The sequence below is a fragment of the Boleophthalmus pectinirostris genome, unplaced genomic scaffold (assembly GCF_026225935.1).
Source record: "Boleophthalmus pectinirostris isolate CB_2022bp ecotype Guang Dong unplaced genomic scaffold, ASM2622593v1 HiC_scaffold_2, whole genome shotgun sequence".
Classification (NCBI taxonomy): Eukaryota; Metazoa; Chordata; class Actinopteri; order Gobiiformes; family Gobiidae; genus Boleophthalmus; species Boleophthalmus pectinirostris.
Genome location: NW_026571152.1, coordinates 43029618 through 43044919, shown reverse-complemented (window position 1 = coordinate 43044919; position 15302 = coordinate 43029618). Strand labels below are relative to the sequence as shown.

General features: G+C 42.6%; 1 protein-coding gene across 1 annotated transcript in view; it reads left to right on the top strand.

Moving 5' to 3' along the window:
• LOC110170290 (ras association domain-containing protein 8) overlaps window positions 1–8670 on the top strand; it is a 61535-nt gene extending 52865 nt beyond the window's left edge. Inside the window, exon 8 of the mRNA XM_055155229.1 lies at window positions 8543–8670. Within this exon, the coding sequence (XP_055011204.1) occupies window positions 8543–8664 (122 nt within the window). The 3' untranslated portion in view covers window positions 8665–8670. The remainder of the gene's footprint in view (window positions 1–8542) is intronic.
• The last annotated feature ends 6632 nt before the right edge of the window (window positions 8671–15302 follow it).

The window sequence follows — 15302 nt, the reverse complement described above, 5'->3', positions numbered from 1 at the left end:
TGTCCCTCTGTCCCTCTGTCCCTCTGTCCCCTGTCCTCTGTCCCTCTCATCCCTCTGTCCCTCTGTCCCACTGTCCCTCTGTCCCTCTGTCCCTCTGTCCCTCTGTCCCTCTGTCCCACTGTCCCTCTGTCCCTCTGTCCCTCTCATCCTCTGTCCCTCTGTCCCTCTGTCCCTCTGTCCCTCTGTCCCTCTGTCCCACTGTCCCTCTGTCCCTCTCATCCTCTGTCCCTCTGTCCCTCTGTCCCTCCCTCTGTCCCTCTGTCCCTCTGTCCACTGTCCCTCTGTCCCTCTCATCCCTCTGTCCCTCTGTCCCACTGTCCCTCTGTCCCTCTGTCCCCCATCCCTCTGTCCCTCTGTCCCACTGTCCCCATGTCCCTCTGTCCCTCTGTCCCTCTGTCCCTCTGTCCCTCTGTCCCACTGTCCCTCTGTCCCACTGTCCCTCTGTCCCTCTGTCCCCTGTCCCCATGTCCCACTGTCCCTCTGTCCCTCTGTCCCACTGTCCCTCTGTCCCTCTGTCCCCCTGTCCCTCTGTCCCCATCCCTCGTCCCTCTGTCCCACTGTCCCTCTGTCCCTCTGTCCCCCTGTCCCACTGTCCCTCTGTCCCTCTCTGTCCCCATGTCCCTCTGTCCCACTGTCCCCACTGTCCCCTCTGTCCCCATGTCCCTCTGTCCCTCTGTCCCCCTGTCCCTCTGTCCCACTGTCCCTCTGTCCCTCTGTCCTCTGTCCCACTGTCCCTCTGTCCCTCTCATCCCTCTGTCCCTCTGTCCCTCTGTCCCTCTGTCCCTCTGTCCCTCTGTCCCACTGTCCCTCTGTCCATCCCTCTGTCCCTCTGTCCCATGTCCCTCTGTCCCTCTGTCCCTCTGTCCCACTGTCCCTCTGTCCCTCTGTCCCTCTGTCCCACTGTCCCACTGTCCCACTGTCCCTCTGTCCTTCTCTGTCCCTCTGTCCCCACTCTGTCCCTCTGTCCCTCTCTCCCTCTGTCCCTCTGTCCCACTGTCCCTCTGTCCCTCTGTCCCTCTGTCCCACTGTCCCTCTGTCCCTCTCATCCCTCTGTCCCTCTGTCCCACTGTCCCTCTGTCCCTCTGTCCCACTGTCCCTCTGTCCTCTGTCCCTCTGTCCCTCTGTCCCACTGTCCCTCTGTCCCTCTCATCCCTCTGTCCCTCTCTGTCCCTCTGTCCCTCTGTCCCTCTGTCCCTCTGTCCCTCTGTCCCACTGTCCCTCTGTCCCTCCTGTCCCACTGTCCCTCTGTCCCCACTGTCCCTCTGTCCCTCTGTCCCTCTGTCCCTCTGTCCCTCTGTCCCTCTGTCCCCTCTGTCCCTCTGTCCCACTGTCCCTCTGTCCCTCTGTCCCTCTCATCCCTCTGTCCCTCTGTCCCTCTGTCCCTCTGTCCCTCTGTCCCTCTGTCCCTCTGTCCCTCTGTCCCACTGTCCCTCTGTCCCTCTGTCCCTCCGTCCCTCCGTCCCTCTCGTTCCGTCCTGTGGGCTCAGGGTTTCCTCCTCTGTCCTTGTGGACGACCAAGGCTCTTGTTTTGTTTGAGATCCGCCCGACACAAAACAAACACAGTGTTTTCTTACATAACCTGACCAGACGATGGAGCCTGAACCGACGACCCGCGGCTCAGACGAGATCCTCACACTCTGTCCTCTTCTCCAACTCAACTCTTCACTTATTTTTCTCCTCATGTCAAATCTAAAAGTATTTTGTCGTTTAAACTTTATTTTCTGATGTTCTGACGTCGTTTCCTCGTCACAAACAGAACAGGAGATGTGTTTTTTTTTGTTTCATTCTCACATTTAACACACAAACCTGCACATTTCAGTGTTTTGAGTTCTTCTCTTAAACTGAAAACACTCTGTTCCACCTCGTGATGTCATCATGTGGTGATACAGGACGTGCTCCACTGTGTTTTTTAAACTCCATTCACCATTTGAATGATTTCAGCTCTGGAACTGACTATTTTGACTGAACTAAAGGAAGGAGGACGTGATTTTTTTTAATGACTTATTTTTCAATTTTATTTTCAATTTCTTTATATTTTATTTTTCTAGTTCATTTTGTCTTTATCTTATGTATTTAAACTTCTAAATACGGCTTGGATCTAGCAGCCGAAACATGTCAACAAGACAAGAAATGAGTTAAAGTTATAGATCATTTTTATTTGACTTTGTCTCGTGCTCTTTTTCTGCTACTTATGTTGAAATTATTACTATTTATTTGTTCTGTCTTTGTTATTATATTTTTATACTGTGGCGTTTGAGCCGCTGTGTCCAAATCATTTCCCGTGTGGAGCAATAAAGTTTCAGTCGTTGTCTAGGAGCTGTTATGACATCACAAGGTGGAGCAGAGCATTTAGAGCTTTGCACACGTAGACGGACTAATAATAATAATAATAATAATAATAAAAATAAAGAGTTACTCAAACAAACACAAGTCCAGGTCTGATTTTGACCAGGAAACAACGTTAGAACTGATCAGAAAACGGCCTCATTTGGATCCTTTAATATGATTCAAAAACTCGTCTGAGAAAACGACAAACATGAAGCGAAATGATGAATTTTACATGAAAAAGGAAGTTTTTAAAACTTTCTTTTCTTCAAATACTGAAATCATGATTCAAAAAGGAAATGTGAGGAATATAGAGTCTCCAGTCGCTCCAGTTTCCCCGGGACTAAACCAGGACTAAACCAGGACTAAACCAGGACTAAACCAGGACTAAACCAGGACTAAACCAGGACTAAACCAGGATTAAACCAGGACTAAACCAGGACTAAACCAGGACTAAACCAGGACTAAACCAGGATTAAACCAGGACTAAACCAGGATTTAAACAGGACTAAACTGGACTAAACTGGACTAAACTGGACTAAACCAGGACTAAACCAGGACTAAACCAGGACTAAACCAGGACTAAACCAGGACTAAACCAGGTCTAAACCAGGACTAAACCAGGACTAAACCAGGTGTAAACCAGGTCTAAACCAGGTCTAAACCAGGACTAAACCAGGACTAAACCAGGACTAAAACCAGGACTAAACCAGGACTAAACCAGGACTAAACTAGGACTCTAAACCAGGACTAAACCAGGACTAAACCAGGACTAAACCAGGACTAAACCAGGACTAAACCAGGACTAAACCAGGACTAAACCAGGACTAAAAACCAGGTAAACCAGGTCTAAACCAGGTCTAAACCAGGATTAAACCAGGACTAACCAGGACTAAACCAGGACTAAACCAGGACTAAACCAGGACTAAACCAGGATTAAACCAGGACTAAACCAGGACTAAACCAGGACTAAACCAGGACTAAACCAGGACTAAACCAGGACTAAACCAGGACTAAACCAGGTCTAAACCAGGACTAAACTAAAACTAAACCAGGACTAAACCAGGTCTAAACCAGGACTAAACTAAAACTAAACCAGGACTAAACTAAGACTGAACCAGGACTATCACAGTTTTTGGTCTAGTCTGATTCTGCCAACAGTAAAGTGGAACATAAATTGTCGTTTGTTTTGCCAAAATACACAAATCCGAGTTTGTGAATGAACAAAAAAAAAACAAAAAAAACACAGAGACAGAAGCTCCTCAGATTCTGACACGAGAACGAACAATCTCACACAACCCGAGTCTGTCCTAGTTTAGAATCACCTTCCTCCCTCCTCCTCCTCTTCCTCCTCACGAGTGTAAATCTGCAGACTCTTCAGAGGCACGTGCTCCTTCACTGCATCAGCGCCTTTGTGCTTTTGAGCCGCGCACTGCCCCCTGGTGGACGCTCGCTCACATTCTGTCAGACCTGAGTCCAGCTCCAGAGCCACATCCAGCTCTTTGTCTCACTCTGATCATCTTGTTTAAGCTCATTTAGAATAAAAAAAAATAAACAGATTTTATCATTTTACCCAAATCTTCGACTAAATCTGCGTCACTTTTATTTTAGACGTGTTTTTTTAATGACATTTTTTGTTCGTCAGCTTCATTTTTTCATTGCTGAGTCAGAACAGAAACTCTTCCCAGTCTGAGCAGCTCCACAAAACAATTATATTTACAAAAAATACAATTAATATTATTCAGAACTGAGTTAAACATTTTCCCCTCCACAGTATTTTCTGTTTCTAATCGAAAAAAAATACCGGCCCGTCCAACCAAGGTTTATGTAGTGACACAAAGTGAAATGAGACAAACATCTGAACAAAACAGACGTGGACTTTTGTGTTTTGTTTCATTCATGTTTATATGATGATGAAAAAGTGATCTTTACTTTTTATTCCGCGTTTAGACGAGTGTTTTCAGGAGGAAATCTGCTGCTCACGGTGACGCAAAAGTGTGTGGATTTCCTGAAAACTCTCGTCCAAACGCGGAATAAAAAGTGAAGAAGCGACGCCACATTTGTGTTTTAAAAATAAAATATTTAGTCGTTTTGAACGTTTGAGGGAACATTCATGAGGGAATGTTCTCTGAATGATTAGTCTGAACGCAGAGTAACTCTTTATTATTAGTCTGTTTACATCTCCAAACCTCAAAACGCTCCGCTCCACCTTGTGATGTCATCAAGTGGTAGTTTTCAGTTAGCAGCTGCTTACTTTTCACCTTTTTATACGGCAGAGTTTGGGCAAGTCCAGGTCTGAAATGATCCAAGTGTTTCTAGTGAAGGTGTGTGGAGTTTAAAAACACACTGGAGCACTTCCTGTATCACCACATGATGACATCACAAGGTGGAGCAGAGCGTTTACAGTGCAGGGTTTGTGTGTTAAACATCAGTGTTGGGAAGGTGACTTTTAAAATGTAATCCCCTACAGATTACAGATTACATACGACAAAATGTAGTTTGTAACAGAATCCATTAAATTACTTTAGGTGAGTAATGTAATCTGATTACTCTGGATTACTTGATTTGCTGTAGAGAAACAAAGACGAGGAAATCTTCACATAAGAAGTTTTGTCTGATAAAAGAAAATAAAAAGTCCAGATTTTACTGAACCAAATTAAAAAATATTATTGATAGAAGAAGAAGAAACACGTCCACACAGCAGGATTTAGACCTGGTTTAGACCTGGTTTAGACCTGGTTTAGTCCTGGTTTAGATCTAGTTTAGACCTGGTTTAGTCCTGGTTTAGACCTGGTTTAGTCCTGGTTTAGTCCTGGTTTAGTCCTGGTTTAGACCTGGTTTAGTCCTGGTTTAGATCTAGTTTAGACCTGGTTTAGTCCTGGTTTAGACCTGGTTTAGATCTGGTTCAGATCTAGACTAGTTTAGACCTGGTTTTAGACCTGGTTTTAGTCCTGTTTTAGTCCTGTTTTAGACCTGTTTTAGTCCTGTTTTAGTCCTGGTTTAGACCTGGTTTAGACCTGGTTTAGACCTGGTTTAGACCTAGTTTAGTTTAGACCTGGTTTAGTCCTGGTTTAGACCTGGTTTAGTCCTGGTTTAGATCTAGTTTAGACCTGGTTTAGTCCTGGTTTAGACCTGGTTTAGTCCTGGTTTAGTCCTGGTTTAGTCCTGGTTTAGACCTGGTTTAGTCCTGGTTTAGATCTAGTTTAGACCTGGTTTAGTCCTGGTTTAGACCTGGTTTAGATCTGGTTCAGATCTAGACTAGTTTAGACCTGGTTTTAGACCTGGTTTTAGTCCTGTTTTAGTCCTGTTTTAGTCCTGATTTAGACCTGGTTTATGACCTGGTTTAGACCTGGTTTAGACCTAGTTTAGATCTAGTTTAGACCTGGTTTTAGACCTGGTTTTAGACCTGGTTTTAGTCCTGTTTTAGTCCTGGTTTAGACCTGGTTTAGACCTGGTTTAGACCTGGTTTAGTCCTGGTTTAGACCTGGTTTAGACCTGGTTTAGTCCTGGTTTAGACCTGGTTTAGACCTAGTTTAGTCCTGGTTTAGACCTGGTTTAGACCTGGTTTAGTCCTGGTTTAGACCTGGTTTAGACCTAGTTTAGTCCTGGTTTAGTCCTGGTTTAGATCTGGTTTAGATCTAGTTTAGACCTGGTTTAGACCTGGTTTAGATCTGGTTCAGATCTAGACTAGTTTAGACCTGGTTTTAGACCTGGTTTTAGACCTGGTTTTAGACCTGGTTTAGTCCTGGTTTAGATCTGGTTTAGATCTAGTTTAGACCTGGTTTAGTCCTGGTTTAGACCTGGTTTAGATCTGGTTCAGATCTAGACTAGTTTAGACCTGGTTTTAGACCTGGTTGTAGTCCTGTTTTAGTCCTGGTTTAGACCTGGTTTAGACCTGGTTTAGACCTAGTTTAGACCTGGTTTTAGTCCTGTTTTAGTCCTGGTTTAGACCTGTTTTTGTCCTGTTTTAGACCTGGTTTAGACCTAGTTTAGACCTAGTTTAGACATGGTTTTAGACCTGTTTTAGTCCTGTTTTAGTCCTGGTTTTAGACCTGTTTTAGTCCTGGTTTAGACCTGTTTTTGTCCTGGTTTAGACCTGTTTTAGTCCTGGTTTAGACCTAGTTTAGACCTAGTTTAGACCTGGTTTTAGACCTGTTTTTGTCCTGGTTTAGACCTGTTTTAGACCTGGTTTAGACCTGGTTTAGACCTGGTTTAGACCTGGTTTAGACCTGGTTTAGACCTAGTTTAGACCTAGTTTAGACCTGGTTTTAGACCTGGTTTTAGACCTGGTTTTAGTCCTGTTTTAGTCCTGGTTTAGACCTGGTTTAGACCTGGTTTAGACCTGGTTTAGACCTAGTTTAGACCTGTTTTAGACCTGGTTTAGACCTGGTTTAGACCTGGTTTAGACCTGGTTTTAGACCTGGTTTTAGACCTGGTTTTAGTCCTGTTTAGTCCTGTTTTAGACCTGGTTTAGTCCTGTTTTAGTCCTGGTTTAGACCTGGTTTAGACCTGTTTTAGTCCTGTTTTAGACCTGTTTTAGTCCTGTTTTAGACCTGGTTTAGTCCTGGTTTAGACCTGGTTTAGACCTGGTTTTAGTCCTGTTTTAGTCCTGTTTTAGACCTGTTTTAGTCCTGTTTTAGTCCTGGTTTAGACCTGGTTTAGACCTGGTTTAGACCTGGTTTAGACCTAGTTTAGACCTAGTTTAGACCTGGTTTTAGACCTGGTTTTAGACCTGGTTTTAGTCCTGTTTTAGTCCTGGTTTAGACCTGGTTTAGACCTGGTTTAGACCTGGTTTAGACCTAGTTTAGACCTGTTTTAGACCTGGTTTAGACCTGGTTTAGACCTGGTTTAGACCTGGTTTTAGACCTGGTTTTAGACCTGGTTTTAGTCCTGTTTTAGTCCTGTTTTAGACCTGTTTTAGTCCTGGTTTAGACCTGGTTTAGACCTGGTTTAGACCTGTTTTAGACCTGGTTTTAGACCTGGTTTTAGACCTGGTTTTAGTCCTGTTTTAGTCCTGTTTTAGTCCTGGTTTAGTCCTGGTTTAGTCCTGGTTTAAACCTGTTTTAGTCCTGTTTTAGTCCTGGTTTAGTCCTGGTTTAGTCCTGGTTTAGACCTGGTTTAGTCCTGGTTTAAACCTGTTTTAGTCCTGTTTTAGCCCAAAATGTGAAAACAGGAAAGTCCCTCTGTTTAATCCATTTATTTCAACAAAGTAACTGTAATCCAATTCCCACTCACTGAAACAGTAACTGTAACTGAACACAGTTACTCATCATTTGTACTCTGATTACTTAACTCTGGTACATGTAATCTGTTACTCCCCCACACTGTTTAAACATGTGAGTGAAACAAAAAAACACAACTCCAGGTTTGTTTGTGACGAGGAAACGACATTTAGAAAAGAAAATAGTGTAAAATGGGCTCTTAATGTTCAGTAGTTTTATAGTTTTTATATATTTTTTCTTGTTTTTTCTTGTTTTTTTAATTCTTTTGTTCGTTTTGTTCGTTCTCGCAGCAGACGGGTGTCGGGTTCAAACTACTGGAAGCGATTACAGTTGCACAACGTCCCACAGACACAGTGTTTTGAAATCATGGGTCTTGTTTTATTTCATCACTGCATATTTCTTTTCTTTTTTTTTCCGTGATGAAAGCTTCTGGAGTTGTTTACAGTTTACACGTTTAACAGAATCCTGCTTCTATCGCAAATCAAATCACAAAACAAAAAAGATTTAAACCCAAATAAATAAAACGATCAAATATTTGGCAGAAAATTAAAACATGTAAAAGTTCGTTGTGTAACTTTTCTGCTGGAGGATCCAAGAGATGCTTTTTTTTTATTTTTTTGTTATGGCTTTGTCTGGAATGTTCCTCAGTGTGGCTTTTAAACTTTTCTATCTCCATGGAGACCAAACCAGACAGAGTGACAGGTCAGATCTGTGGAGAGGCGACGCCGCTCACAGTCACAGTGTTTGTTTTTTGAGGTGTTTTTGAGCCGTAAAACCACCTGTGATTGAATAAATGTTGAATAAATCTGTTTAAAGTCACACTGTGGGACATTCCAGGCAGAGCAGTGATGTATCCATAGAAACAGGCAGGTGCTGGACCCACACCCAGAAAGTTACACAGTGCAGCTTTAACGTTCCGCTCTCTGTGTTCTCGTCGTCTGCGCTCGTGTCAGGTTCTGTTCTCACGTTTGTTGTTTGTTGTCTTGTGTTTTCAGATCTTGTTCCTCTCACTGGTTCCCTGAAGCGGCCCCCGGGCTCCCAGCATGCACCTGGACACCTGCGGGTCCTGCACAGCCCCCTGACCTCCGGCCTCAACCCGGAGGGGATCTACGTGTGAGGGGCAGGAGTCCGAGTCTGAGTCCGAGTCCGGTCTGAGTCCGAGTCCGAGTCTGGTCTGAACTCAACCAAAACCTGAAGGACACGAGGATGCAGTTACCTCACTACACAACTATGCACTGATGCTGTGGGAGTCTGAGACCGAGTCTGAGACCGAGTCTGAGACCGAGTCTGAGACCGAGTCTGAGACCGAGTCTGAGACCGAGGCTGAGACCGAGGCTGAGACCGAGGCTGAGACCGAGGCTGGGTCTGGGCTGAGGCTGAGTCTGGGCTGAGTCCAGGTTCAATCCGAGTCTGAGGCTGAGTTCAAACTGAGTTCGAGCTGAGGCTTAGTCTGGGTCTGACCTGAGTCGACTCTAAACTTAGACTGAGCTGGGTCTAAGTCCCATTCCAAGTCTGAATTTAGTCTGAATTTAGTCTGAATTTATTCGGAACTTAGTCCGAACTTAGTCCGAATTTAGTCCGAACTTGGGCTGAGTTTGGGCTGAGTCTCAGTCCCAGTCTCAATCTCAGTCTGGGTCTGAGTCTGGGTCTGGGTCTGAGTCTGGGTCTAGTCTGAGTCTGGGTCTGAGTCTGGGTCTAGTCTGGGTCTGGATCAGCCTGAAGCACTTTTGAGACAGAAGTTGATGTAAACAGATCAGGCGTAGCACCAAAACCACTGATGAGAACAAAGAAAACAGATGAGAGATTTTATCTCTGGACCTGAACAAACTTCACTCCAGATTTTCTCAAATCTGTCGCCTCCTGCTCCAGGTTTTTACCCCGGTGACGGTTTAAGAAGCTCAAACATGGAGATGTTCTGCTCATGTTTCTGAAACTAATGTGCAATGTTCTCATTCTTTTATTTCAAATACAGAGGACAAAATAACCTTGGTTTGCCTGGAATGTTCCACAGTACGACTTTAAACATTTCCATCTCACATTTATTCATCACAGGAGTTTCTGTTACTCAAAAATACAATAATTCCTCTCCACAGATCTGACCTGTAACGTAGCGTAGAGGTTTAATCTTTACTGCGGAACATTCCAGACAAAACAACAACATCTCCACGGCGACGAGCAGACGAGTACATCGTATTTCTCGAGTTTGTTGTCGGTGTTACGCCTGATCTGGACTTGTTTCACTGCAGTATTTCCGTGCGCACGTTTCGACAGCACATTTTTCACTACGAAGTCTGTAACTTTAACCCACGCGATATTTGCATCGTCGTCGAATATTTTATGCTCCGCCGATCGTTTTCGAATCAACTGCATCTTAAAACTCTGCGATGGCCTTTTTAAAAAAACGTTTCGGTGCGTGACATTATTACGAATGATTCTGACGTTACGACATTTGCATCGTCTCCAGTGATTCTGCAGCATCGTGTCGAGCCTGAAGACGAATGAAGGAACCGATAATAATCTACGTTTTTTAAGCTCTTTTTTTTTTTTTTTTTTTGCATTAAACGCGTCCGTAGCTCTTCGTTTCCAACTATGCACAGGTGGAATTGCGGAATGTTTCTCGTCTTCGTGCGTTCGTGTAAATAACTTTTCTTAATCCAAGCTTTATTTTGAGGATATTCTATTTTATTACCCAGAGGTTTCGCGGTTTTCGGTCGCAGAAACGCGGGATCCGATTCCCTGTACAGTGTTGGAACAGAGGCTTTGCACCGTCACGTGTCGCCCATGGCAACGGTACCTACGCCGCCATGACACCGGGAACGCTATGTCATTGACTTCAGCAGCGTCGGAGAAACGTGGGCAGGTTTTGTTGTGTATTTGGTTGTTCTAGACGCTCTGAAAGAGATAAAACGAATCGATTCTTCACTGTTCCTCTGGAAATGACTCATCAGGATCAAACAAGGGAATTATCGACAAAACAGACAGGAATTATGGCTCGAGAACATAAACCGCGAAGAGATTTCCAGTGTTACCATCAAGACACCCGAAGTTTCATCAAGGTATTTGCTATTTAAATAGTTTCATAGTTTATTTAATGGGAGAAGCACATTTACTGAACTAAAATGTAAAAAAAAAACCATTTGCAGTGTGAGTGGCAGTAGAAACTGGATCTTCCAGCACATATAAACATGTCACTCGTCGTAGGATCCATGTTTTCTTTATTGTCTTGTTTATCCACAACTGTGTCTTCTTGAATTAATCTCTTTTTGTGAGTGGATCTTTCTAACGTTGGCGAGGATCTTTTCATGGTCGATTCTTTCGAGGTTCGGCTCACAGACTCTTCGACTCGTGCCAGTGTGGGTTCGTTGAATCGTAAACTAGTGCAGGTTTTCCTGGATAAATTAATGACATTTTAGTTCAGTAAATGTGCTTCTTTCATTAAATAAGCTATGAAACTATTTAAATAGTAAATACTTCGTGTCTTGATGGAAAATCTCTTCGTGGTTTATTTTCTCTAGACATAATTGGTTTCTTTTTTTTGATAATTCCCTTGTTTGATCCTGATGAGAAATTTCCAGAGAAACAGTGACGAAACGAATCATTTTATCCCTTTCAGAGAGGTGGTCACAGAGGTGTCAAACATACGGCCCGGGGGCCAGATCCGGCCCTCCAAGACCTTTAATCTGGCCCTCGGCTGATTTTCTTCTAAAATATTTTAATTATATTTTAAAACCTGAAGACAGAATTTGCACTGTTTCGCTCACCATTCACAGTCAAAACCTCTGATGTGCCGCAGACGTGCAACTAGAAATAACAGATTTACAGTTTCTACCTTTGTGAGCAGTAATGAACATTAATAAAACAAAGCTGCGCTCAAAGCTGCACACAAACACACAACACACAAGCACTTGAATGACATTCTGAAGATAACAGCTCCTCAGGACTTGGTGCCTGATGTTGATGCACTTGTGCAGGCTAAAAGATGCCGAGTTTCAAGAGCAAAAAAGAAAGCATGACTAAATTCTATGAAATGCAAACAAGTTCATGTGAAAACTTTGTGTTGAAATTACATTTTCCTTAAAGTTTCAGGTTGTTCATAATATTATAATATTTAGTAAAAGAAAGAGTTCATCAATTCAAAAAGATTTCTGTAATAGATTTGCGTTTCTTTTTACAAATATTTGAACTTATTGTTATTTTTGGGATATTTTCTGATCCGGCCCCTTTGGGATCAAAGTCGGTTGGATACGACCCCCGGACCAAAATGAGTTTGACTCTCCTGGTCTAGAACAACCAAATACACAACAAAACCTGCCCATGTTTCTCCGATGCTGCTGAAGTCAATGACATAGTGTTGCCCGGTGTCATGGCGGCATAGGTACCGTTACTATAGGGGTCACGTGACGGTGCAACGCCTCTATTGACCGCGTACTTATAAATATATATATTTTCGCGGGTTATACTCTTGCTTGTGTTTTTCCTGTCCGGATCTGCGGAGGAGGAGGAGGTCAGGGTTGCATGATTGTAAAGTGGACGCAGCCGTATCGAAACGCGCGAATCACTTCCAGTACAGTATTATACTTCGTCAGCATGCACATGTCTGCGCACAGTTTGTGAGTGAGTTTCGTTAAAAAGACGGTCCAGGGTTTTGTGGAGAGACGTTTTTGACACGAGGATCTTTTCTGTAGGTTTGGAACAGTCGGGTTTATTCACGCTCACGTCACGAACCAGGAAAACGTTCGGAAACACGCGACGGAGTTTAAGTCGCACCAGCCCAAAAATGCAAAATGAAGAAGAAAAAAAACACATAAGTCGCACTTTTTGGAGGGAAATTTATTCTCATGAAATCAGAGACCACAGTGTTTTCCACAGAGAATTGTTTAGGCAAAGCAGAGCTGCCGAAAAAGTGAGGAGAGGGAAGAGGTGCGCGGTGATTCCATGTGACGATCATAGATTTGCGAGGATTCGGAGGGGAGGTTTGGAGGGACGTACCGTATTTTTCAAACTATAAGTTGCACTTTTTTTCATTTTTTTGGGGTGTTTCCTAAGACTTATACTCCGGTGCGAGGTATATATTTACATTTTCAGACTGGCAGCCGCGAGAGGGCGATCTAGGCTTGTGTGTCAGTTTTCGGCGCATATCTCCTGCAGAAAGAGCCTCTGTCCTGCTGCAAGTCGTGAAATCTGCAGCTGAAAATGGTAATCGAGCAGCAGAAAGAAAGTTTGGAGTGAGACAGAAACTTATAAGGGACTGACGGAAAGCAGGGTTGAAGAACACAACTTCACGACAACCAGGAGGAAGCACCATGAAACTTTCACTATCTCACTATGGATTAATCATTCATGTTTTTATATTAAAATGATCATCATTATTATTACTATCTGCACTAATCTGCATAAATAAATTCAACTTTACGACATATAAACTTAACGACTCTAGATCCACATCAGCTGTTTGACATTATAATGTGTTTAATTCAGTTTTGTTCAAATCTCACAGAAACAAAACTTAAAACCACATCACTAATTTACATAAACTAAGTGAAGATAAAACTCCAGCTCTTGTGTCGCTGATGTGGTTCAACTTGTGTTGGATTAAAAGACATGACTCAGGTGAATACAGGTCAGTGTGACCAGATTTGTGTTTGTCAAAACCAGGACAGCGTACGGGGGGAGGGGGGCGGGGCCTCGTCATCCACATTGAGCGACTCTCACCTGGAAAAACTTTTTCCCACTGGACACAGAAACATATGTGCTGCTTTATCCACTGTGCACATGGACTCACACTTGTCCCAACGCAACGGAAAGTGTGGAATTTCTTCTACAAATCCTGGTTAAATCCACATTTGTGCTTCGGTTTGTGTTTGTGTCTCGCTCCTTCTGAGTGCAAAGACACATGTACGACCCCTGTTTGGTCACGTTACGCACAGCAACCTACATTCAGTTTGTCGATTAAAATTAACATAATCGATGAAATTCTTAATGATCAATTATCGATTAATCGACTAATCATGCCCATCCCTAGTCTGGACTTCAGTGACACCGAAGTTGCGGCAAGTTGTTCAGAAGTGACACCGAGGATGAAGAATTGAATGGATTTAGTGATTTGGAGTGAGATGGAGAGTTTGGTTAAACTTGCTCTGTTCTGTTGTTTATGTTATAGTTTATCTGAACAACTCGGCCTCGACCTCCGGAGGTAAACAGAGCGACAATTCCTCTTCTGTGTCGCTGTCGTCAGACTCAGCATCAGTTCCAGTTAGAATTATTCGAGTCTTTCTGAATCTCGACAGGATGGTTTCGGTGTCACTGAAGTCCAGACTTTGTCCATCCGTCCAGTGACTTCATTAAAGTTTCATGGTTCATCCTCCCGGTGTCACAAGTTTCTCTCTCACTCCAAACTTTCTTTCTGCTGCAGATTTCATGACTTGCAGTTTGTAATCTGCAGAATCTGATTTTGTTTTTGGGGACATTTGTGTTCCGTCTTCTCAGTCAATCAGACCTACGACGGAGAACAGAACCCAAAGGAAGTTTCGTCGCATGTTTCCAAACATCTGGTTCTTTGGTTTGTGACGTCAGAGTGAATCGATCCTGTTGGGTGAAGGTTGGAGCATCAGGAGCCGTCGTGAAGGTTTTGTGGCAGGTTTAATGTGGAGTCAGTTGTAGAAATGAAGGTTCTAGGACTGTCAAATGCTGGATTTTAAAAGGTCTTTATTACACAGTTTTTTGAGTTTTTTTCTAATGTCGTTTCCTCGTCACAAACAGATCTAGAGTTGTGTTGTTGTTTTTTTTTTTTCACAAACCTGCAGATTGAGTTTACATCTGAGTTCTTCTCTCAAACAGAAAACACTCTGTTCCACCTTGTGATGTTTTAAAAATGAAAAACTTGCACAACACACTCAGACGACCGATGTCCAAAAGCTTTTTATTTTTTTTAAATAATTTTTAAAAAACGTTTTGGCAAAAAGTCTTCATCGGATAATTTTTCTTGCTTTGGATGTTCTGTAAGACGCATCATTTACCCAATTTTAAAATGTGACAATATCAATTAAAAGAAAATCATGGAATATTTGATCAGTTGAATAAAATGTACTGGGTCCACCAAGACTCTGAAACTCCATCCCATAAAGCTCTGGCAGAAAATTCAGTTTTTCTCAAATAACTTTAAAAATAATGTTGTTGTTTTTATAAATATATATTTTCATATTATTATTATTATTTTTAATTAATAATTGCTTATTTAAGGTTCTTGAAGTCCCATATAAATGACACTTTTGCCATTTCTCAGAAACGATGATCGAGACATAAAACTGTCGCCAAATGATCCACAAAGTTCATATTTATATTCAACTTCCATTAATACAGTGTACATTATTATATTATGATATAAATATCTATTTTTCTTTCATAAAGAAGCATTTTAAGGAGCTAAATTATTCCCTGATTGTGGGAAAGCTGGACGGACGTGGGGCTGTTGTGATTGAGTTTTAGTTTTTTCTCGAGTGAAGCAGAAAAGTGAAGCCTCGGTCTGTGTGAATGTTCATGTCTGTGAGATAAATTAATTATTTTTGAGATTTTTCAGCTCAGATTTCAGGCTTCTGCAGGAACTAAACTTCAGAGGTTTGGTTGGACCCAGTAAACGTCAAGAGAATTTCATGAAATTTCTCGTGGAGTTTGGCAAGTGTAAAACAATGATTCTAGGTACAGATTGATTTTCAAAAATGTTTCAAAAAGTTTGGCAAATGACGCTCCTGAATGTTC